General features: G+C 40.9%; 1 protein-coding gene and 3 pseudogenes across 1 annotated transcript; 3 read left to right on the forward strand and 1 right to left on the reverse strand.

Annotated features, from left to right (window-relative positions):
* Positions 1-5,062: 5,062 nt before the first annotated feature.
* Positions 5,063-6,738, forward strand: LOC148918716 (akuammiline synthase 1 pseudogene; annotated as a pseudogene).
* A 623-nt stretch (positions 6,739-7,361) lies between these two features.
* LOC103325766 (akuammiline synthase 1 pseudogene) lies at positions 7,362-8,759 on the forward strand (annotated as a pseudogene).
* Positions 8,760-20,927: 12,168 nt separating this feature from the next.
* On the forward strand, positions 20,928-22,816 carry LOC103325763 (stemmadenine O-acetyltransferase-like; annotated as a pseudogene).
* An 868-nt stretch (positions 22,817-23,684) lies between these two features.
* LOC148918717 (epi-neemfruitin B 7-O-acetyltransferse L7AT-like) lies at positions 23,685-25,238 on the reverse strand. The gene has a single exon (XM_089047762.1). The coding sequence runs from the start codon at positions 25,086-25,088 to the stop codon at positions 23,748-23,750; it is 1,341 nt and encodes a 446-aa protein (XP_088903888.1). The 5' UTR covers positions 25,089-25,238; the 3' UTR covers positions 23,685-23,747.
* Positions 25,239-25,361: the final 123 nt, after the last annotated feature.

Consider the following 25,361-nt stretch of genomic DNA (forward strand, 5'->3'; position numbering starts at 1 on the left):
GTGAAACTTACATTAAAAACTCGACGGTACGAGTGAATTTTATTCATAAAAATAAAAAGATACACCTGGTCAGGAGGGACATAATTCCTCAATTATCTCTTCATTATCGATATTATTAGCAGACTATCTTTCAATGTGGAGAATCATGCAACCAGCAAGGAATTCATCAGCTATGGTGCTCCGAAGTCTATTTTTAATAATTCTCATACATGAAAAAGCTCGTTTTATTGTTGCTGTAGAAACAAGAAGAGTCAACACCAACTGAATCAATCTGAAAAGCAAATGGTAGTTTTCTACCAAAGTTGTTTCCATCAATTGTTGACATAACTGAGGAAGAGTGGTGAAGTCCTTAAAGCAGGGAAGACGATGCATATCACTTTGAAAATACATGACAGGACCCGCCTCGAATTTCCTCGAAACCCGGAATGAATCCTATGGAATTCCCGACATCATACCTATGTCGGGCCCACTTACTAAAACTGTAACCTCCTTTTCCAAAAATGGATAAGAGCACGAGACTTTCTGCTGAAAATTCGGCAAAGTCTCCCCTGTAAATGGAACATTTCCCAAAATTTCAACCGGCATAAAACACAATTTAATATCCTAATAGGCAGCTTGCACAATGTAATAATATGCAATTCACATAAATGGCCTTCGGCCTTCCGATAATTCAAAGCAATACCAAATGACTTCAGACACTTTATGAACACCCAATATATCAATATACAACAACTCCTCAAATACTCCTCAAGAGAGGTTTTAACCTCCTAACACAATCGCAAGTAACTTAAGGCCTCAGCCCAAATCGCACAACAACCATATTCACTTAGTCCAAATGAGAAGCCTTGTTTTCAGCCGAGTTTCCTCAATAAAACAACCTAAGTAAAGTTTAGCTCACAGCTACATACCCTTACTGAGGGATCAAACCATACGTAGTTCTTTCCTAAAACCCTTTACTTTAAGTCACAACTCACCAAACATAATCTTTAATTTATCTCCCTAATAATCACATAATCTCCTCATACGCGGAACATAACGCCACGTGATGGGGCTGTCAACAAGCCGGAAATTCCTACACCACGTGCCACCTCAACATAATATCACATAATCTCTCTATACGCCGGAAAATTCAACCCCACGTATGGGGTCTGTCCTCACTCTGGAAAATCCTACGCCACGTGGAACCTCAACATAATCACATAACCTCCCCATACGCCGGAAAATCCAATGCCACGTATGGAGTCTGTCCTCACGCCGAAAAATCCTACGCCACGTGAGACCTTAACATAATCACATAATCTCCCCATACGCCCGAAAATCCAACCCCACGTGTGACCTCTCATCTCATGTCACATAATCTCCCCATACGCCTGAACATCTAACGTCACGTATGGGGTCTGTCAACACACCGGAAAATCCAACGCCACGTGCGACCTCTCATCTTATGTCACATAATCTCCCCATACGCCGAAACATCCAACGCCACGTATGGGGTCTATCTTAACGCGGAAAATCCTTCGCCACGTGAGACCTAACAATAACATGGTGGTACTAGGGTGGCATTTTAGACCAAAAAACTGCAAAAACCAATCGACAATTTACCGCAATAGAACTGCAATCGCGGGAAACCGAACTGCATTTCCGGTATGAAGAACCGAACTGCATTTGCGGTTGCGGTTGCTGTATTTGATTTTCAAAACTTGCAGTTACCGCAAACCGCGATTATATTTTTAAAAGAAAAAGAAAATTGCATTTTGTAGATAGCATTAGTGCTCAAACAACACAACGGGATCCTTCAAATCCACTCACCACCACCAACACTTGAGTTTGTAACTTTAATTTGTAACATTGGTGCATTGCATTTTCCTTTTAGTTTGTAACTTTAATTAACTTTGAATTGGATTTTTCCTTTGGGTTGTAACTTTAATTCATTTTGCATTGCATTTTCCTTTTGGTTTGTAAATTTAAAGGATTTAGAATTGGAATACTTGAGAAGTTGAGATTCTGAATGCTTGAGAAGTTTAACTTTAATTGGAATGCTTCGAATTGTAACTTTAATTTTCTTTAGGTTCTGAATGCTTGAGAAGTTGAGGAGGTTGTGAATTTATTTATTTAGGTTTTGAATTTATACTTTTGGGTTAAAGTATGCTTGAAATCAAAAGGTTTCAAAAGAAGCATCAAAATTAGGCCTAAAATGTGGAAGATTGGATTTTTATGACACAAAAAGAACTTGCGGTTTTAAACCGCTAATTTATGGTAACCGACCGCTTTTTGCGGTTTCAAAAATCACCATACCGCAAATAGTCGGTCGGTTTTGCAGTTTGGGCAAAATTGCGGTTACCGAACCGCAACCACCCCTAGTACTTACACAGTGTAATCAAACATCTTTATATCTTTATAATATATGTATATATATATATTAATTTCCAATATTGCATAAACCTCAACCACAATATAGCATCGATAATCCCCCAATTTGAAACAATAAATTAATATCCTAATCCACATAATCATCATAACTCAACAATGCTCAAAGCCTATCACTAGGGTCATTGTAATCCTCCTAGGAAGGTAAAACTACCTCAGAAGACTCACGGTCAACTAAGGGTCAAACTACCCAAACTTGGTCAAAGGGGCACACGGGGCTCAAGACCTCCAAATTCCGATTTGAAAGTTCCTATGTGTTCTATAAAGCTTAGGACACACTTCCTGCAAGTTTTGTCCAAATCGGACGGTCGGATCGCTCACGATCGCACGATCGGAAGGTTAAATATAATAATTCAAGACTATCCAACGGTTCAAACCTATCGAACCTAGATAACGCGCAATAGGCGATATCCATTCGAGACTCAAACGGTATCCAAATTGACATCCGAGCACACCTATGCACTCATGAGGACCAGGAGATCACCTCGGGACATAGTGCTCCTTTTCTACAGTGCCCATGCACTGCCACACGTGTCGGCAACTCTTGGGCATCCAAAACGATAATCTTTTGCCTGAAAAACTCAAAATCACGACTCAAGACTCCTATCCTAGGTATAACACCCTATTTGGAACCACTTTTGTTCTTGGACATACCCCAAAAACTGACCGGAAGTGGCCGGAATCTCATCCCAAAATTCGGCTGAAATCCAATTCGAAAATCAGACAATTTAAGCTAAAAATTGATGCAATCCTACCCAACCATCAGCTAAAGCTCGGAAAATAGGTGAGAAACCATACCTAATTTGTCGGAAATTGGTGGCGGATGACGGAGAACGAAGTCGGAGAAATCCGACCGTTTCTCTTCGATTTTTCCGCAAATCACGGGAACACGGTGGGGCTTGGGTGGGGTTGGAAGAGGACGGCCAAGTCATTTTGTACCGGCCGTCGGCTTTGGTGGCGGACGAGAGCACGTAGGCCAAAACGTGGCAAAGCTATTACAGTAGTCGCGAGAGAGAGAGAGAGAGATGAGGGCTTTTCTGACTTTTATCAAACCTTTTTCGCAATATTTATGATTATGCCACTGAGGGTATTTTGATCGTATCTCTCTCGATACAACTCCAATTCAAGCCCACCACGTGTCTATGAACTCATCTCGCGTGCTCTACACAATGGTACAGTCGAAATTCCCAAATTTCTTCCTGGTCAAAAAGTCAACTTTAAAACCCATAAAATATTCTAGGGGCAAAATGGTCTTTTATCGAATAAATTAATATTTACCAAGTTATTTAGGACCGGGTCGTTACACTCAGCAAGTTTACATAGATGCCCAATATTGAATGATTTGAAGGAATTACGATGATCCAATGCTGAGCTAAGAATAAGAAGTTCAACTGTTTGCTTTGGAAATCTGTCATTTAACTCCTCAACATGCAATCTATCACATCATTAAATACATCAATGCAATAGTAATGTTCAACTATAATGAAATCTTTTAGTTGACAAAAATGACGTGTGCCCATCATATAACAAGAACTCATATTAGGAACATTAATACCATGTTGTTCACAAAATAATACCACACTCATGAATAAATCATCCCGACCATGTGCCCTCATATCTCGGAACTGTGATTTTGTGTTTTCAACAAAGTTTAAAGCACTTACAATATCTTGAGTTTTTGTTTGAAACACTTGACAAAGAAAATTGGTCAATCCCATAATTTTATCCATTAAAAGCAATGAAAACACAAACTCAAAAGACATCATAGCAATATAGTTACTCTCTGCATCGCCACGAAATTGTTGGTTAGGTCCATAATCACTGATTTCCTGGTGAAGTATTTTAGTCTCTTTAAATAAACTCACCAAACTTGTAATAGAGACAAAGTGAGATCCCCAACGAGTGGCTCCAGCTCGTTTCAAACTACGACCTTAATTAAGTCTTCTACCTGTCTCAAGTTCCCTAGAATCCAATAACTCTTTGAGTTCAGCTTTTCGAATTAAATTTAATTCTTTACGGCGCTTAGCAGAACTCTAACAAAATTCACAATGTTAGTCAACGTTGAAAAAATTCTCCATATAACTTTCCCATCTTTCATTGCTTTTTATTGTTTTTGTTAAATGAGAAAGTTTGAGTGGGCTGAGCTATTATTTTTGTTAAAGGGAAAATTTTGAGTGGGTTAGGTCGGAGTAGGCAGAAGAAATTTAATTGTATTGGGTATTGGGTAATTTTTGGTTTGGCAAAAAGTGGAGTAGGCGGCTGGGTTGGGTTTGAGTAGGCAGAAGAAATTTGATTGTATTGGGTATTGGGTAATTTTTGGTTTGGCAAAATATGGAGTAGGCTGCTGCGTACCCTGCCCTTAGGGTAGGACAACCAAACAAATGATCTAGAGGGCCTCAGCAGGAGCAAAGTTAGATGGCTACCAAAACAGAGGAAGAAATGTTGAGACCATCCCCCCAACTTGAAGAGTTGAGAAGTTAAAAGCTCTCTTTGTTCAATCAGACGGCCATTATATTTCTTTAATCCCCTTCTAGTAATTAAATTGTTGTGATGTGTATACTATTTGGATAATAGAATAAGCTGAATAAAACAAAGAAGATGAATTTCGTCCCGGAGGAGATGTAGCTGTGATGTCTTTATAAGGACAGTCTATGTTATGAAACTTTGAAAGTGCGGAGAAAAATATGACTTCAGAAATCAAGGTTGAAGTCAGTCGGGAGGAAACAATTAGACCATCCTCTCCAACTCCTCACCACCTCAGAAGTTCTAACCTTTCTGTTTTTGATCAGCTTACTCCTCAAGTTTATGTCCCACTACTTCTCTTTTATCCTGGCAATAATAGCGATCACCATTCTTCGGCTTCGGCTGCTGAAAGATCCAAGTTTCTAAAAAGGTCATTATCTGAAACCCTCACTCACTTCTATCCCTTTGCAGGAACAATCCAATCTAATGATGTTTCAATCTGTTGCAATGACCATGGGGCTACATTTGTTGAAGCCAGAGTCAACTGTCCGACGTCAAAGATATTGGAGAAGCCAGATCTTGGGATACAAAAACAGTTGCATCCAAATGAATTAGAATTCATGGCACAATAAGGCACAGGCCATCTTCTACTAGTCCAAGCCAACTTCTTTGAATGTGGTGGGGTGGCAATTGGACTCAACATTTCACATAAGATCATTGATGCTTATACGCTCTGCAAATTCATTAATAGCTGGGCTGCAATTGCCCTTGGCTCAGCCAATACTGACCATGTTGTGCCTCCTGTAGAATTTGGTGCTGCAGCATCTCTTTTCCCACCTCTGGATTTCCTCAATTCACCACAACCTTCCATTGACTTTGTCAAGGAAAATTGCATAACAAGGAGATATGTGTTTGATGCCTCCAAGATAGCTGCTCTTAAGTCAAAAGCTGCCAGTGCTGCTGTGCCAAACCCAACTCGTGTTGAAGTAGTGTCAGTGCTCATTTGGAAATGCGTAATGGAAGCATCAAGATCAAACTCAGATTTTGCAAGGCCATCTGTGTGGTGTCAATTTGTGAACATGAGGAAGATATTGCCGCAGGCCCCTGCGAAAAACTTATTGGGAAATATTGTAGGGTACTCTGTAGCAAAGACAGAGGAGAGGGAAGTAGTACATGATGTTAAATGCTTGGTTTCTAAATTAAGGAAGGGCTTGGAAGAATTGAAGGTAAAATATGGTAATGGAATTAGTAGGGAGGATGTGTTCCAACAGTGCATTGAGTTATCGAAGCTCGTTGGAAAGGTTGATATAGACACCTATTGTTCTACCAGTTGGTGTAGGTTTCCCTTCTATGAAGCCGATTTTGGATGGGGAAAGCCATCATGGATGAGTAACCCTAGTACTGTAGAAATCAAGAACATGATTTCATTGGTGGATGTAAGTGATGGGATTGGCATAGAAGTGCGCTTGACTTTGAAAGATGAAGATATGGCCATAATCGAAAGCAACCAGTAGATGCTTGCATATGCTTCTCTGAATCCGAGTGTCGTGTAATTAATTAGTATACAAAAATCAATCTGCGTCTTCTGCATCTCAAGTACCATTTCTAAAGTGACAAACTTGTTTAATAAAGGAAATATCGTCATGATCCTTAAAGCTTGCACATGCTTCTCCGTATCTGAGTCAGAGTGTCATCTGTTATTAATTTGTACCAAAAAGTCCTCCTCTTGATCTCTCTTGTTACTTTGAATTGTTGGTCTGATGTCGTTCTCGATGCAGAAGGATGGACAATGTATTGCTTTCAACTGAACAGATTTAATTTTCAATTACTAGCTCATTATTCTATGTATATTATGCACACCTTAGAACTAGTTAGCATGGAATATTATTTTTGGACGATATGTGGTCAAGCTAACAATAGTAGACTTTGGTACTTTGCATAGAGTTGCTGTTAAACAAATATGTACACTGGGGAGGGTCTATATATGATTAACCCACAGGTGCTTACATGAACCAGGAAGTCATCAGCTGGAGCAAAGTAAGATGGCCACAGAAACCAAGGTACAAATTATCGAGAGGCAAACAATTATTATCTGAAGCCCTCACTCACTTGTAACCCTTCGCATGAAAATTCAAATATAATGTTTCAATGACATGCAATGACCATGAAGCTTCATCTTGAAGCAAAAGTCAACTGTCCGATATCGAATTAACATGAATTAATTATACACACTTGAGGAATAAAAGCAAATAGATTCCTTTCGGCATATGACAAAATTTAAGCAAATTAATAACTATGGTTCAATTTACATTTTTTTATGGGACTATATAAATATCCATTCATTCATAAGATAAGCACAAAATACTTACAAAAAAATCCTATCTAATAAACCATTTGGAGAAAAATTAGGTGAGCCTAGAATTATTGTTGATTAAATATGTGTCTTTATATATGGAGGATCTTTGTTATGAAAGTCAAGTTAGAAGCAAAAGATGGTTACAGAGATGAAGGTTGAAGTCATTTGCAAGGAAACAATTAAACCATCCTCTCCAACTCCTCACCACCTGCGAATTTCCAATCTCTCTGTTTTTGATCAGGTCACATCTGAAGTTTATGTCCAATTACTTCTCTTCTATCCCAGCAGTAGTGATGAGGTCAATAATATTGATCACCGCCATTCTTTGTTTGCTGAGAGATCCGTCCTTCTAAAAACATCATTATCTGAAACCCTCACTTACTTTTACCCCTTGGCCGGAGAATTCAAGTATAATTCTTCAATAAGCTGCAATGACCATGGGGCTGCATTTGTTGAAGCCAGAGTCAACTGTCCCATATCACAGATTTTGGGCCAACCAGATCTTGGGATGCAGAAACAATTGGTTCCAAATCATATAGAATGCAGGACACAATCAGGCAAATTCTATCTTCTTCTAGTCCAAGCCAACTTCTTTGAATGTGGTGGAGTGGCAATTGGAGTCGCCATTTCGCATAAGGCCGGTGATGCTTATACACTCAGTAAGTTCATTAATAGCTGGGCTGCAATTGCCCTTGGCTCCACTACGACTACTGATGTAGTGCCTCCTGCACAATTTGGTGCTGCAGCTTCTCTTTTACCACCTCTGGAGTTCCTCAACTCGCCACAACCTCCCTTGGAATTTGTCCACGAAAATTGTGTAACAAGGAGATTAGTGTTTGATGCCTCAAAGATTGCTGCTCTAAAGTCCAAAGCTGCCAGCACCACCGTGCCAAACCCAACACGCATTGAAGTAGTGTCAGCGCTCATTTGGAAATGCGTAATGGAAGCATCAAGATCAAACTTGGGTTCGGCGAGGCCATCCGCATGGTGTCAAGTTGTGAACATGCGGAAAATAATGGTTCTGCCCTTGACAGTCGACTTATTGGGAAATTTCTTCGGGTACTTTGTAGCAAGGACAGAAGAAAGTGAAGTAGATCATGACGTTCAAAGCTTGGTTGCTGAAATGAGGAAGGGCTTTGAGGAATTTAAGGCAATTTTTGCTAATGGAATTAGTGGGGAGGATGTGTTGCAGCTGTGCAAAGAGTTAGGGGAGCTCATTGGAAAGGTGGATACGGACAACAACTATTGTTCCACCAGTTGGTGCAGGTTTCCCTTCTACAAAGCCAATTTCGGATGGGGAAAGCCATCCTGGATGAGTATCCCAGCTGGTGCTGTAGAAATCAAGAACATAATTTCATTGATGGATGAAAGAGATGGGAATGGTATAGAAGTAAGATTGAGTTTGAAAGAGGCAAACATGGCCTTAGTTGAAAGTAACCAGGAGCTGCTTGCATACGCTTCTCTGAATCCGAGTCTCGACCTGTAATTTTTCCTCCTCCTTTTTTTCTTTGTACTTGAGCAAAAGAGAGATTCAAACTTATTGGAACCTCTTCCAATAAAAGAGAAATCTCACTAGACGAAGAGCTAGTTGACCATGTGTAACTAATTAGTAACAAAATTAATATGAATGTTATGTTGTTACCTTTGATGATATCACTCATTGCTTTGATTATTTGACAGGACCCGCCCCGGAATTTCCCCCGAAACCGGGGCGGACCCCGTCTTGGTGCCGACATCATACGATGGCCCACTTACTAACTCCCAAGACATCCTACCAAAATTTTGGCAGAGTCTCCCCTGTAAAATGCCCAAACCAACAATAAACAACCTGCAAAAATTTACATCAATACACAATCCAACTGCCAGCATGCTTTTAACATACTACAATCCAACACAAAATGGCCTCCGGCCTCAAGTAGTAGCCTAACATGGGCAATAACAGAGCATCTACAGAATTTGTTTACAACAAACAGGGGAGTAGAAAGAATTTATACAGACCCTATTAACAGACGCATTTAGTTCGAGCTCGTGACTTGCTCGAATGCCTTCAGGAGCAACTACATGCAGGCGAAAAAGAAAGATATGAGTGGACAGAAATAAAGTTTCACTTTAAAACAACATAGTAACCCCACCATGTAAAAATAATGCTCTAGCATGCAGTTTCCACAATTCAGAAACCAAAACTCAAGTACAAAAATCCCAAAGTCCAAAACATCTCCACATCTCAAGCTCACAACTCATTTCCCAAAATATATGCAACTCTCAACAACCCGTAAATACCCATATATAAATATATGTATAGCTAGGACTCTAGTATAGTATATATATACTTCCACTCCAAACTAATGTACCGGGGAGACAATCCAACCAGGGGATTGTTGGTGTCTGGTAAATGCAGGATTCTTCGAACGTGAACTCATGTCTGTGGATGAGTAGTCCAAGCGGGGACGGAACTCCATAGCTCACACGCCGGCACGCCAACGACACGTGTAGCTCACAAATCTCATATCAAGTCCTACGCGCGCAGACAGTATCATCACCTTGCCAGCCTTTGCCAACGACGTGTGTGATGATACTCAAAGCAATATACATACTCTCCCCATACGCCGCGCCAAGCAGACACGTATGGAAAGTGTCTCACACCGGCACCGCCAAGCGCCATGTGTGAGACCCGTAACCTCATGGCCTTCCCACCCCACAGACGCCAACGACGTGTGTGGGAAGCCTAGTAACTAGGGAATGGTACTCACCTACCATACTCATACATCTCACAACCATCCATCAAACTCCTATCTTTCCACAATCTCACCACAACAACCTCTCATACTCTATATATAGACAATATAGATAGCCAACCCAAAATCATATCAACATAATCATACTCAAATATATATGTTCATACTCAAAATATATAACCAAGACACATAAACATATTCAAATCATCAACCAAAGGCTTATTAAATCAAAGTCACCATCATTTAAAGTTTATGCACAAAACTTTCATAATTAAAAACCATGCATATGCTTAAAACAAAGTCCACTCACAAGTAATCCCAAGCTGCCCGACCGTGAGGGTCCGCCTTGCGAGTGATCAACCGAAGTACCTATTCCAAGATACAGATCCTTGATTAGCATCACGTACTTCCAAAACGGAAATTCTCGAAAGGAAATACTTAAATCCCCAAGTTCCCGGTCGCTCACGTCAAAGGAACATCCTAAGGTCCAGTTACTGATTGGAATTCGCTTCCCAATCGCACGGTGATCGCGATTCCCTAAACTTCACATTCTTGAATCGGAACATCCGGGCTCCAATTCACGATCCGCGAATTCCTACAGGTTTCTAAGAGTACCTAAATCAACATACTTCAATTTGGAAGCGATCCAAGCGGTCGAACTTATCGAACCGGATAGCGCACAATATGAAATCCGTTCGATAGTCAAAGCGATATCCAAATTGAGATCCGCGAAATCCTACGCACTCGTGACAGCCTAAGGATCTCAACAGGGACGAAAAACAACTTCACCCACCTTGCCCGCCGCGCCACACGCGCCCGGCAAGGCTGTAGTGTGTAGAGAGATTTCCACGGAAAATCTCCAAACCAACGCTCACCCTTCCAATCTTAGATACTACTCGAAGAATGGAGCAACTTTTTCAACTACGGCAACATCCAATTGGGACGGCAAGTGGCGGAATTTCAAATTGAAATCCGGCCAAAACCTAGATATCCAATTCGGTTCCAAACTTCAAATTCGATCTAATCCTAACCCAAAATCAGCTAGAACACGTAAAAAGGAGAAGAAACCTCACCGGTTCACCGGGATTGGGACGGCGGAGACGACGGCGCAACGCCGTGAAAATTCCGACTTGAACCAATACCGATAACACCGGTTCGCGTTTTCGGTCGGGATAACCGATGGGTTGTGATCGGGCTTCGAGGGAGTCAGGCAGGCCGGTCTGGCTCTCTCGTTACAGGCTGGAAGAAGAAGAGAGAGAAAGAGAGGGTCGGGAGAGAGAAACGGAGAGAGAGAGAGGGTGTCTGCGGGAGGGAGAGAGAGAAAGTGAGGGTAAAAATAGTAAAATTCTGATTTTTACCCCAACTTACTTCGAAATAATTACGGATTACTCACACCAACAAGTTTTGATCGCTAAAACCCGTTAAATCTCCGATTCAGCCTCACTTTGTCTACAGTTTCGTCTCGGTACCACCTACTTAACCACACTACTCACGGTCCCAAAATCTTCCGGATGCGAAAGTGACCAAGTACCCTTAACCAGAAATAATTTAATATTTTCCCTTAATTAAATTAAATAGGAAAATAAGCGGGGTAAAGTCGGGTGTTACATTCTACCCTCCTTAGAGAAATTTCAGTCCCCGAAATTCACATACATCAATGGAAGAGATAAGGATACTTGGCCCATATCACTCTTGAGTTCCCAAGTAGCTTCTTCAACAGTTTGGCTTCTCCACAAAACTTTCTACACGGGATGGATCTAGAACGCATAATACATTCTTTCCTATCCAAGATCTGTATCTGGTTGTTCCTCATACGTCAAATCTTCTTCCAATTCCACAAGTTGGTATTCTAATACATGGGAAGGATCTGGCATGTATTTCCGAGCATAGATACATGGAATACATCATGAACTTGAGATGCAGTTCTGGAGGTAAGGCTAGTCTGTAAGCCATGAGTCCTCGCCTCAGTGATCTCATAAGGGTCCAATGTAACGAGGGCTTAACTTTACGTTTCCCAAATCTCATCACACCCTTCCAAGGAGATAACCCAGGAACACCCAATCCCCTAAACTCAAGATCTTTGGACCGTTATATCTGATAACTCTTTACATCGGTCTTGTGCAGTTTTCAACTTCTCTTTATAATCTTCACCTTCTCATTTGTTACTCGGATACTATCCACTTTTTCCAGTTTCTTGTCACCCACTTCATTCCAACAAATAGGAGTCCTGCTGCCTCCCGTATACAGCGCCTCATGGAGCCATCCCAATACTCGAATGATAGCCATATTATAAGCGAACTCCACCAAGGCAAGTGAACATCCCATGCATCTTTAAATCAGTAACACTGAGGCCTCAACATGTCCTTGAGTCTGGATAGTCCTTTCCGATTGTCCATCGGTTTGTGGGTGAAAGCAGATCGAATTGCAATCTAGTACCCATAGCTTCTTGCAAACACCTCCAAAATCGAAGTGAATCTAGGATCCTCGTCCGATACGATGGACAGTGCTCCATGCAATCGACAATCTCGTCCACAAAAAGTTTTGCCAACCTTGTCAAAGGATAGGTCTCCTTAATGGGTAGGAAATGAGCAGACTTGGTAAGTCTATCCACTATCACCCAAATTCCATCATGACCCTTTGAAGTACGTGGAAGCTTAAAAACAAAATCCATGGTAATACGCTCCCACTTCCATTCAGGAATCTGAAGTGGTTGCATGAGTCCCGATGGCTTCCACAGCTCTGCCTTCACTTGTTGACATATCAAACATATCCTGCTCACATATTTAGCAATGTCTCCCTTCATATGCGGCCATGAATAATATGCCCGTAGGCGTCGGTACATCTTCGTACTACCCGGATGCATGGTATAAGTAGAACAATGAGCTTCCTCCATGATTTCTCTTTTCAACTCAACATTCTTACCAGGTACACATAGACAAGCTCCTTTTACCAAGGCTCCGTCTCCCCTTATAGCATAATCCTTCCGCGTTCCATTCTCTACTTCTCCCCTTATCCTACAGAGTATAGGATCTTCCAACTGGCCTGCAATTACCCGTTCCACCATAATGGGTCTCACATGCAAGCTAGCAAGGATTCCACCTTGTTGAGTCATCTCCATTTCTACTCCATCTTTCCGAGTTCCACCAACAACGGAAGATAGGCCGCCTTAATATGTGCCAAGTTCGCAGGAGCCTTCCTACTCAATGCATCTGCAACCACATTCGCTCGGCCTGGGTGGTACTCAATCGTACAATCATAATCCTTGATCAATTCCAACCAACGCCGTTGTCTCATATTCAGTTCCTTCTGAGTAAAGAAATACTTGAGGCTCTTATGATCAGTGAAAATTTTCTGGTCTTACCATACAAGTAATGTCGCCAAATCTTCCAGAGCAAACACTCACTGCGGCAAGTTCCAAGTCATGGACTGGATAATTTCGCTCATGCTTTGGAGTTGCCTCGAGGCATAAGCAATCACCGGTCATGTTGCATCAAACACATCCCAATCCCAGTAAAGATGCATCACTGTAGATCCTGAAGCCCCAGAGTTATCGGGAAGAGCCAAAGCAGTGCGGTGGTCAGCAGCTTCTTCAACTCCTGAAAACTGTTCGCACTCTTCCGTCCACTCAAATGCAACATCCTTCCTTGTCAACCGCGAGAGGGGTGTCGCTATCGAAGAAAACCCTTCCACAAATCGACGATAGTAACCTGCTAACCCCAGAAAACTTCGTACTTCCGTTACACTTGTGGGTTGTACCCAATTCACAATAGCCTCAATCTTCTGTGGGTCCACATAAATCCCTTCCGTTGAGATTACATGTCCAAGGAACACCACTCTATCCAGCCAAAACTGACACTTGCTAAATTTGGCATAGAGTTGCTTCCTTCTTAAAGTCCTCAATACCAACCTCAGGTGCTTCTTATGCCCTTCCAAAGTCTTAGAATAAACCAAGATATCATCTATGAACACAATCACAAAGTGATCCAAATAAGGTCGAAACACTCTGTTCATGAGATCCATAAATGCCTGGAGCATTCACAACCCGAACGGCATCACCAGAAATTCATAATGTCCATATTGCGTTCAATGCGGTCTTGGGGACATCCTCTTCTCGATCCTCAATCGATGGTATCCTCGACCTCAGATCAATCTTAGAGAAATACTTGGCATCCTTCAACTGATCAAACAAATCATCAATCCGCGGCAAAGGATACCGGTTACGTACTGTCACCTTATTCAACCTGCCGGTAATCAATACATAACCTCATGGTCCCATCCTTCTTCCTCACAAACAACACCGGTGCACCCCATGGGAAACACTAGGTCGGATGAAACCCATATCCACTAATTCCTGCACTGAATCTTCAACTCCCGGAGTTCAGCTGGTGCCATCCTATAAGGAGTTAGATAGATAGGATTGGTGCCTGGAAGAAGTTCAATAGTGAACTCAATTTCCCTTTCAGGAGGTAACCCTAAGATCATCCTGGAAAGACATCAGGAAACTCATTAACCACGGGAATATCTTCCAGATTCAAGGTGATCTCTCGGGTGTCGATGATATGAGCTAGAAATCCTTCACATCCTTTCTCGAGTAATCTCTTAGCGTAATAGCAGAGATAAGGCAAGTAGGGAGAATTCTACGTTCCCCCCGAAAAATCGCTTTGGGTCTGGACTCCGGAATGTCACTTCCTTCCTGTAGCAATCCACGGACGCATGATGCTTCTCTAGCCAATCCATCCCCGGATGATATCCAAATCCACCAATTCTAAAGGGATCAAATTGGCTTCCAACCATGCATCTTCTACTTGAACATAGCATTCTCTGAATACCCGGTCTGCAAACATGACTTCCCGTGGGTAGAGAAATACTAAAACTTCTGTCATGGGTGTCGGCCTCCTGCACCGATATAGTGCAGCGAAATTGTGTGCTAAGAATGTGTGGCCCTGTCAATTAAAACCACGAGCAAGATAGCCGAAAATAGGGATCATACCGGTAATCACGTCGGAGTGGCACTGTGCCTCCTGGCTGGGTCATAGAGAACACCCTAGCACTGAGTGGTAGAACGCCCAGGTGACCCCTTGAATTTCTGCCACTTCTTCCCGAGAAGATGGCGGTGCCACTCTTGGAAGATCCCGCTGGAGGAAGTAGCACCACTCGACTCGATCTTCGACCCATGATACCGCCTTCTGGGCTCGATCCTGCCTGGTACATCACGTAAATCGGTGGGCAAAACCTCTTGGTATGCCCTGCTGTCCACAAAATAGCATCTTGGCGCCGCTGCTTGGTTTACCTTGAATGGAGTGGGGCAATCCTTTGCAAAATGCCCCACATGCCCCATCGTAACATGTCAACCCGCTGCTGGAGGAGTCTAGTGTGCTAGATGCAGCTTCTTTGCCTCAGCTCCGAGTCCATCTGGGCCAGTACCGGATCTCCACTACCCCTGGATCCTCGTCCACGACCATCCGCCACTAGCGAGCCGAACTAGATCCTCCTCTCTTGGATGGACCACGACTTGGGCCACCCAATCCTGCGCATCTCTCCCGTCTTCCTGCACCCAAGGCACATGTCCTAGATACTGCGCCGGCTTGAGCTAAAGCTCTCATGTTGGGATACGTGCTAGCAGTAACCACTGGTGAATCTCCCACCATAGACCGCCTTCAAACGCGTCTGCACCGGTCCTCTTGGTAGCCACTAATTCGGTGCAAACCTCGGCATTCATTAAACTTGTGCTCATATTCAGCCACCGACATTGATCCTTGCTTCAGATACAAAAACTCTGTCTTTTTGGCATAGCGATAGGAAGGTGGATAGAACTGATCAGAAAAGATCCTTTGGAATTCCTCCCAGGTAATTGCAGCTGGATTCCCATAGCCCCTCTTTGCAGCTTTCCACCAATGATAGGCATTCCCTTTTAACAAAAGGTAGCTAAACGGACCCTATCTTCATCAGGACACTCCAGTACCTCAAAAATCCGCTCCACATCAGTAATCGGCAAGACTCAGCCTCTGCCGGATCTGGGCCACCCATGAACTCTTTGGCTCCGAGCTCTTTCACCCTTTTAATTTCCGAACTTTCTGTACTTCGCCTCCCCCGCAGCGTGAGTCATGGTGCGGGTGAATTGACTCGGCACATGGCGTAAGTCAGGGCATTCTCTCGGCAGTGGAGATGGTGGAGGAGATGGGCCGGAGGTGAAGGAGGTGGTGACGGAGATGGTGGTGGAGGATTTGGGCCCCATCTTTGACCACGACCTCGTGTTCTCGGTCAGCGTGTTGCCATGGTTCTACACAAAGAAACCATCGAATCATTAGATCAACAATGCAGCAAAAGTGCAAGTGTCGAAGGAAAATGAACCTAATGCTCGATACCAAGTGCAGGACCCTTGAATTTCCCCAGCAAAGGCGGACCCTGTCTTAGTGCCGACATCATCGATGCCGCCCACTTACTAACTCCCAAGACATCCTACCAAAATTTTGGCAGAGTCTCCCCGTAAAATGCCCAAACCAACAATAAACAACCTGCAAAAATTTACATCAATACACAACCCAACTGCCAAGATGCTTTTAACATACTACAATCCAACACAAAATGGCCTCCGGCCTCAAGTAGTAGCCTAACATGGGCAATAACAGAGCATCTACAGAATTTGTTTACAACAAACAGGGGAGTAGAAAGAATTTATACAGACCCTATTAACAGACGACAAGTTCGGAGCTCGTGACTTGCTCGAATGCCTTCAGGAGCAACTCATGCGGGGGCGCAAAACAGAAAGATGTGAGTGGACAGAAATAAAGTTTCACTTTAAAACAACATAGTAACCCCACCATGTAAAAATAATGCTCTAGCATGCAGTTTCACAATTCAGAAACCAAAACTCAAGTACAAAAATCCCAAAGTCCAAAACATCTCCACATCTCAAGCTCACAACTCATTTCCCAAAATATATGCAACTCTCAACAACCCGTAAATACCCATATATAAATATATGTATAGCTAGGACTCTAGTATAGTATATATATACTCCACTCCAAACTAATGTACCGGGGAGACAATCCAACCGGGGGATTGTTGGCTGGTCTGGAGGATTTTCGAACGGAACCGCGTCCAGGGATGAGTAGTCCAACCGGGGCGGAACTCCGCATAGCTCACTGCGCACGCCACGACACGTGTAGCTCACAAATCTCATATCAAGTCCTACGCGCGAGCAGTATCATCACCCCACCGGCCTGCCAGCAGCGTGTGTGATGATACTCAAGCAATATACATACTCTCCCATAAGAGCCAACGACACGTATGGAAAGTGTCTCACACACCGCACTGCCAACGCCATGTGTGAGACCCGTAATCTCATGGCCTTCCCACCCCACCGGCACTGCCAACGACGTGTGTGGGAAGCCTAGTAACTAGGGAATGGTACTCACCTACCATACTCATACATCTCACAACCATCCATCAAACTCCTATCTTTCCACAATCTCACCACAACAACCTCTCATACTCTATATATAGACAATATAGATAGCCAACCCAAAATCCTTATCAACATAATCATCATACTCAAATATATATGTTCATACTCAAAATATATAACCAAGACACATAAACATATTCAAATCATCAACCAAAGGCTTATTAAATCAAAGTCACCATCATTTAAAGTTTATGCACAAAACTTTCATAATTAAAAACCATGCATATGCTTAAAACAAAGTCCACTCACAAGTAATCCCAAGCTGCCCGGCCCCGTGAGGGTCCCGCCCTGCGAGTGATCAACCAAGTACCTATTCCAAGATACAGATCCTTGATTAGCATCACGTACTTCCAAAAGCGGAAATTCTCGAAAGGAAATACTTAAATCCCAAGTTCCCGGTGCGCTCACGTCCAAAGGAACATCCTAAGAATCTGGTTCTGATTGGAATTCGCTTCCCAATCGCACGGTGATCGCGATTCCCTAAACTTCACATTCTTTTCGTTCTTGTTTCTCGAAGGATACTTCCTTGTCGTGCCGGTGGGCACGCGTTTCGAGAGTTTAGTTTGGGATTGTAAGGAAAAGTTTGGATGGGTTGATTTATAAAGTTTAATTATGGGTTTTCGGATTTAGTTATGGTTTTGACCAAACTATATATCTATATATATATGGTTATGACGGTTTTGAATGCATATGATTTTCGGCATCATTTTTCTAAACGGTGGGGTTATATTATGTTGATTTCAACTGAACTAAACTTTGTTTTTGTCCACTCACACTTTTTTGTTTTGCACCCCCTAGCCAGTAGTTGATTGAGCTGAGCAGCAGTGAGCCAGGTTGAGCTTCCCAATCCCGAGCTTTCGTAGGACTTTTTTTAATTCTTTTCTCTCTGTTGAACTTCCTTTTCATTTGTAAACTAAATTCTTAGATTTATTATCGCCCATACTAGGGTTTGATTTGTGAGGCTGGGAGGCCTTTGTTGTAAACTATTTAATCGTTTTCTGAAGCATGCTACCTGTTGGGATATTAAACTTTGTTTTTAACAGGTTGATGGATTTAGGAAATGTCTGTTTTTCAGGAGACTCTGCCGAATTTTCAGCAGAAAGTCTCGTGCCCCTTTTCCTTATTTGGGAAAATAGGCTATAGTTTTATTAGTAAGTGGACCCCGACATTGGTGTGATGTCGGAATTTCCACAGAATTTGTCTTGAGTTCCAGAGGAATCTAAGATGGATCCTGTCACGATCCATTAGTTTTTTGGAATTCATTAGTTAATTAAAAATTACATCTTTCAAGGTCAGGTTCAATGAAAACATACAAAAGTACTACAACTAGCACATAATATATATATTTTTATAAATAAAATTTTAAAATTGGCAAAAAGTGAAGTTTATTAAGGAAATTATCCCCACGCAACGCATGGGCTCTATTTAAAATTCTCAAAGTTGTATTCTATTATTAGGCATGCAACCCCATTGTGCGCACTTTTTTTATAAATAAAATTTTAAAATTGGCAAAAAGTGAAGTTTATTGATGAAATTATCCCCACGCAATGCATTGGCTCTATTTAAAATTTTCAAAGTTGTATTCTATTATTAGGCATGCAACCCCATTGTGCGTACATATATCGATTGAGTATGTCCCATGTGGGCTAAATTTATCTTATGTACAATGATGAGAAAATTTGAATCACAATGTGTATATAAGGATTATTTAAAATCCTCACGCAACATATGTGTAGATATTTAATTCTTAATTACTGCCCAATAATTTGAACTGTCTAAACACTTATCTATTAGCTTATTGTTTGTGTGAATATATTATAGGGCTTGTCCAATATAGGTCCCTACAATTTCTATTTCCTAGATATATACCCATCATTCTATAAATCTATGTGTAAAACCCAATTTCAAACTTAAATGACAAGTAGGATATAAGAGGTCGTAGTATTCCTATGTTTTAACATCCTTACCATCAGATTTCATATTTTATTTATAATTTATTCTATGCATTTCATTAACGGCCATAATTGTTATAAAACTCCCTATTAATAGCATATCAATCACTCCATTTCTTTTGGTTGCCATTCCCTCTAACATATGGCCCCTTAAAATTGCAATATATATATATATATATGTAAATTACATATCCAATAATGTACATATGAAAAATATAAACATAAATATATACTTATAAAAATATAGGTATATTATTTACCAAAAAAATTAACAAAAATAGGTCAGTTACTTTGTAATTGAAATCTTCGTACATTTTTCATAAATTAAAAATAGGTACATAATAATTTATAGAAAAATAGGCACGTTGTATAATGAAATTTATGCACATTTTTATAAATTAAAAATAGGTACATTATTTTGAGAGAAAAAACTAGGTAAATTATTTTGAGAGAAAAAACTAGGTAAATTAAAACTAGGTACATTATTTTGAAAGAAAAAACTAGGTAAATTTTTTTTAAAAAAAATTGTTTTCATAAAACAAACAATAAAAAGATGATCAAATTATTTTTCATAAAACAAGAAATTAAGAAAAAAAAATAGGTACAATATTTGGAGAAAAAATAGGTTCATTAAAAAAAATGTTTTAAAAACAAAAAAAATGAATAGATTATCGAATTATTTTTCAACGTAATTAGAATGTACACTATTATTCATAAAACTATAATAAAAAAGAATATTGGTCATATAATTCATAAAAAGAAAACAACATTAATTCCTAAATTTAATATTGAATTTAAATTACTAATACTTTAAATAGATTACTAGTCGTAATTCATAAAAGGAAAACACCATTAATTCAAAAATAGATTACTAGTCATAAAATAGATTACTAATACTTTAATGTGGAATTTAATATTTAATTTCAAATAAGTTTCTAAGTTAGTTCCTACATCCATTATAATTATTTGGAGATCTTTCCAAATTCAACGGGTATCATTAGTTACACCCCCCATAACACATTAACTTATAAATAGGGGTAGTTTTGGAATCCGAAAAATACAATAAATCAGATTTTAAGTTATATTAGGTAACTTGTTTAGTTGAATCCTAGTCATCGGGTATTATTTGAAAAAAGGGAGTTTCACTAAAACACCCAAAATGGGGGTTGAAATTATAAAAAATCCAAGCACTATTTAAACATATAAACACACCCAAAACACATCATTACACACACTCAAAACTCATTTATAAACACACCCAAAAAGTTGACTTTGGGGTTGATTTTGGGTGTGTTTCTATGTTTAAATAGTACTTGGGTTTTTTTTATAAATACATGTCTAGGATTGGGTTTATTTATAAATTTGTATTGAAGAAATTGGGTATTTTAAATAGAAAACTAAAAGAAAGGGTTGTAGGTGATTTAAAATGAATTTTATGGGTCTAAGCTCAATTTACTATATATTTATTATATATATACCCACCACCACACAGAAGTGAGAGAACCAAACTATCAACAAATATTTAGAGAAAATGAATGTTCGAGTTGAAGTTATCTCCAAGCAGATCATCAAACCCTCTTCTCCAACCCCAAACCATCTTCGCCATTACAAATTGTCTTTTCTTGATCGAATATCTCCCCCATTATATACGTCTGTTCTTTTCTATGAATTCAACAGAGAGACCCAACCGGTCATTACTGAAACATCAAAACACCTTAAGAAGTCCTTAGCCGAGGTCTTAACGCTTTTCTACCCACTAGCCGGGCGGGTAAAAATCCACAACCATTTTGTAGAATGCAACGATGAGGGCATCCCCTACCTTGAAGCTCAAGTAACCAACTACCGACTTCATGATGTTCTCAACAATCTGGTCCCTGATGAACTCAATAAATTTATCCCATTTTCACTGGACGAGCATATTGCAAATGAATTTTCCCTCGGTCTCCAGCTCAATATGTTTGATTGTGGAGGCTTTGCCATTGGTCTATGCATTTCTCACAAGCTTGCAGATGGACTGTCCATGCTCGTGTTCACCAAAACTTGGGCTGCTATTGCCCGTGGAGAGACCGACGAAGCCAAAATAGGGCGTCCCCAATTTGTTTCGGCCACACTCTTCCCACCGAAGGAGACCGGTATCACAAAGAATAAAGTAACAAAGAGGTTTGTTTTCGATGCCTCTACGATAGAGGACCTCAGAGCAAAATATACAGACTTGCAAAAGAATGAGAAACACCCATCACGTGTTGAGACCTTGTTAGCTTTCGTGTGGAGGCGAATTGTGGGAGCTACCAGGGCTGATCATGATGATGATAATAAGATGCACAGAGTGATCTATACTGTGAACTTACGTCCACGGATTGAACCACCGTTGCCTCTATACTCTTTTGGAAATATTTGTCGTATTTCCTTGACTGCTCCCTTATCACGTAAACGTTCTAGTGGGGATGATGAGGATCAAGAATCTTGTTGTTAGTTCTAGGGAGAAGAGAGGCTTAGGATAATAGCTTGATGATGAATAGAAAGCTTTTGAAAAAGTAACAAGATAATTTTATTTTATTGATTGGAATAAGAAGGGTACAAGAGCTTTAGAGATAGTTGGATACAAGAGGTGGCTGATGGGGGTTTAGACAGCTGGTAGTTTTTCAGCTTTCTTAACTTGAATACATAATTGGGCTGCTATAGCTATATATAGAGTAGCTAAACCGACTCAAAGGATGGTAAATATCTAGTGAAGTCGGTTATTGCATAGTAACCGACTTCCAAAGTGTTTTCCAGCCATTAGTTATAATATAAGTCTAGAATTTTCTATTTACAATACATTATGTAATTAATTGGATGTTTTTAGTGTAGAGCTCAAATTTGACTTGTCATCTTTTCTCAATTTTTCTAGATTTTTCTATATTATTCTAGTACAAGTGTGCATTATTTTTTAACACTTGTTATGGCATGGTAAGGCGCGGGTACGAGAAGCACTAAGCAAGGTTGACAAGGACGTGAAAACACTAGAACACGGTGGTGAGCACTTGAGGGTCATGGACCGGTTTGCTCAAAGTTCTAGCACAGGGGAGGTGGTTACTTCTTCCTACACTAGTTTGTGCCAATTTCCTGTCTATGATATTGATTTTGGTTGGGGAAGACCTACATGGGTGGGCTTACCACCACTGCCCATAAATGACCTAATACTTTTCCTGGACACCAAAGAGGCTGGTGGAATAGAGGCGTACGTTACCCTGTCGGAGGAAGTCATGACTAAATTCGAAAGTGACCCCTTCCTTCAAGGACGGGTGAGCACGGGCGGGTTTGGTTCTGCTGCTGATTCAAGCTTGCTTCGTCAACCGGCCCTGCTCAATCATGTTACAAAATTCATACCCAAAATCAGCCGTTTGTAATTAAGAAACGAACCAAAAGAAACTAATGAAGCTTTTCAAAAAATAGTTGGCATTAAAAGGCTTCGCAATACAGGCCCAATTCTTGATGAAAATGTTGGGTATAACCCAAGTATTTGAATTGATGAATCGCGACCCATTGACTCGGATTATGATCAGTTTTCATTCTCCCAGAGATAGTTAAGAAAATTACAACCACTGCCATCGGGAGAAACGCACATTCAATTCGTCGACGTTGCTGCTGAAATCAAGCTGCGTTGGTTACGTATTCAATTGAATGGCAGCATACAAACGCTACATAATAATAATTATTCCCTACAGATTACGCAAAACATATGAGAGCAGGTTGCCGTCGGCCGGAGTCGGGGCAGATTCTGGTTTTGTTGTTGTTGCCGATTTCTTGTCATTCAGGTAACTTCCTTTTGTACCTGGATAGGATTCGATTTCTTTTGTGTTGTACCTGTACAACTTAATAACCACACAAGAATGTTTTGGCTTGTACATCAGCATGATGGAGCCCTTATAGATACCCAGCCATTACAAACAGTACGGTAAATCCCTATTTACACGTAAGAGTTATCAACAATTTAAAACACGCCTAAACAATCTTAGCTAGAATCCGAAAAACACAATCAGATAATATCAAGAGTTGGAATTTGAATGTAGAGATTTATTCTGTCTAACATGCCCCCGCAAGTGAACAGGTTGAGAAAGAACCGAAAGCTTGGAAAATTGAAGGTGAAATGTGTCGCATTGGAAAGTTGAGAAACCTATCAAAGGCTTATAAAGAGTTTAGGGTGAAATCTTGTGCGGTGAAAGTCAAATTCCACTCAAATTCGATCCCGAATTATTGATCTTAAGCTTACAGAACAAAAAATTCAACCCCAGATCAGCAGAGAGACCCAAATACTAAGCTCTAATATTGGATAATTCAACAAGCAAACAACAGCACGTGAAAATTTACAGAGCAGACTTCCTTGTAATGGGTTCTACTTCTAAGACACTAGGATTCATGAAAGCAAAAGCAAGAAGTTCCTGATCCTGTTCAAAAGCAGCCATGTCTTCCTCACTCAAAGTCACCCAAGCCTCTATGCCACCATCCTCTCTTGTGCTCACCAAAGAGGCAACATTATTGTTTGAAGCAGCAGGGACATTACTAAGCCAGATTGGATTTCCCCACCCAAAACTTACCCCGTACAATAACTTATAATTACACAAATCTGTGCCCACATAAAAGTTAACAATGTCATCTCTTTTGATAAACTCATCTGCCTCTTTGAAAGACTTACAAACCACCTGCAATGCCTGATCTTTTTGAAGTCTTTTGGTATAACTGTTGCTCAATTCTTTTATTCCTTTCCTCAGTTTTACAACCAAGCCTTGCAGCTCCAACTTAGTCTCATCTGTATGTGCAGCAAAGTATCCCACAAGGTTCCCAATTGAGTCATCTGACAACGGCGGCACGACCCTTTTGCGGATGTCCACAGATTGGGACAAGACAGATAGCTTAGGAGACTGCAGTGAGCTTGATGATCTTGATGCAGCAGCCACTGCACATCTCCAGATGAGGGCTGTCACAGCTTCGGCATGCGTAGGCTGATCCACGATTGCACTGGCCGCTTTAGTCCTAAGACCTGCAATTTTGGATGCATAAAAAACAAACCTCTTTGTCACACAATTCACTCTCTTCACATCCACTGAAGACTGCTGGAATGAGGAGGCGTGATCAGTTGGTGGAAATCGGAACGATGCAGAGAAATCTGGAAGTAGAGCTTGACTAAATCCAAGGGCAGTGGCTGACCAGGCCAGAATGAATGTGCTCAATGAGGCTGCATCGGCCAACTTATGTGACATACAAACCCCAATTGCCAATCCACCACAATCAAAGACATTGGCCTGAACAAGAAGCAGAGGTCCCCTGCCTGCTTCAGGGGACTCTGCGTCTACAGGAAGGAGCTTTCTCAGTGTCTGAGCATCAGGTTTTGAGAGAAAGGTAGACAGAAGGCCATTGACTCTAGCTTCCACATAGTCAACCCCATGGTCATTGCAATCAATGGAGATGTTACCTTTGATTCTTCCGGCAAGCGGGTAGAAGCGAGTTAAGGTTTCGGACAGTGATTTCTTGATGATCCAGACGGATTTTTGGGGGGTTGCAATGCCATTTTTGGGGTAGAAGAGGACCAGGGGTTCATAAGCAACAGGACCAAGTTGATCCAAAAGTGAAAGCTTGAAGTTTCTAAGATAATGGGGAGTTGGAGAGGATGGTTTTATGGTTTCTCTCTTGATTATTTCAAACTCCATGATCCGCTTCAACTTCTCTTTGGTGAATCACAATTCACAAGACTGACAACACACAGAACAATTGAACAATTGGGTTGCATGAATGTTGCTTGCTCATAAGAACAATCTGGCCTGACAGATGTGTGAATGTTATGTAATATGATCTAGCAACTGGGTTGAAAAGCTTCAAAAGTTAACAAAAGATGCCGGCCAGATGTAATGCAGGTTGAAAAGAATCAAAATGCTTTTCCAAAGTGAACAAAAAGTGTCCGTAAAAAAAGCCCTTCACAGAAT

This window comes from Prunus mume, linkage group LG3 (genome assembly GCF_029339155.1).
Source record: "Prunus mume cultivar Tortuosa linkage group LG3, ASM2933915v1, whole genome shotgun sequence".
Lineage (NCBI taxonomy): Eukaryota > Viridiplantae > Streptophyta > Magnoliopsida > Rosales > Rosaceae > Prunus > Prunus mume.

Excerpts from the sequence above, each read along its gene's own strand:
- LOC148918717 (XM_089047762.1), bottom strand. The coding sequence starts at position 25,088 with ATGGAGTTTGAAATAATCAAGAGAGAAACCATAAAACCATCCTCTCCA.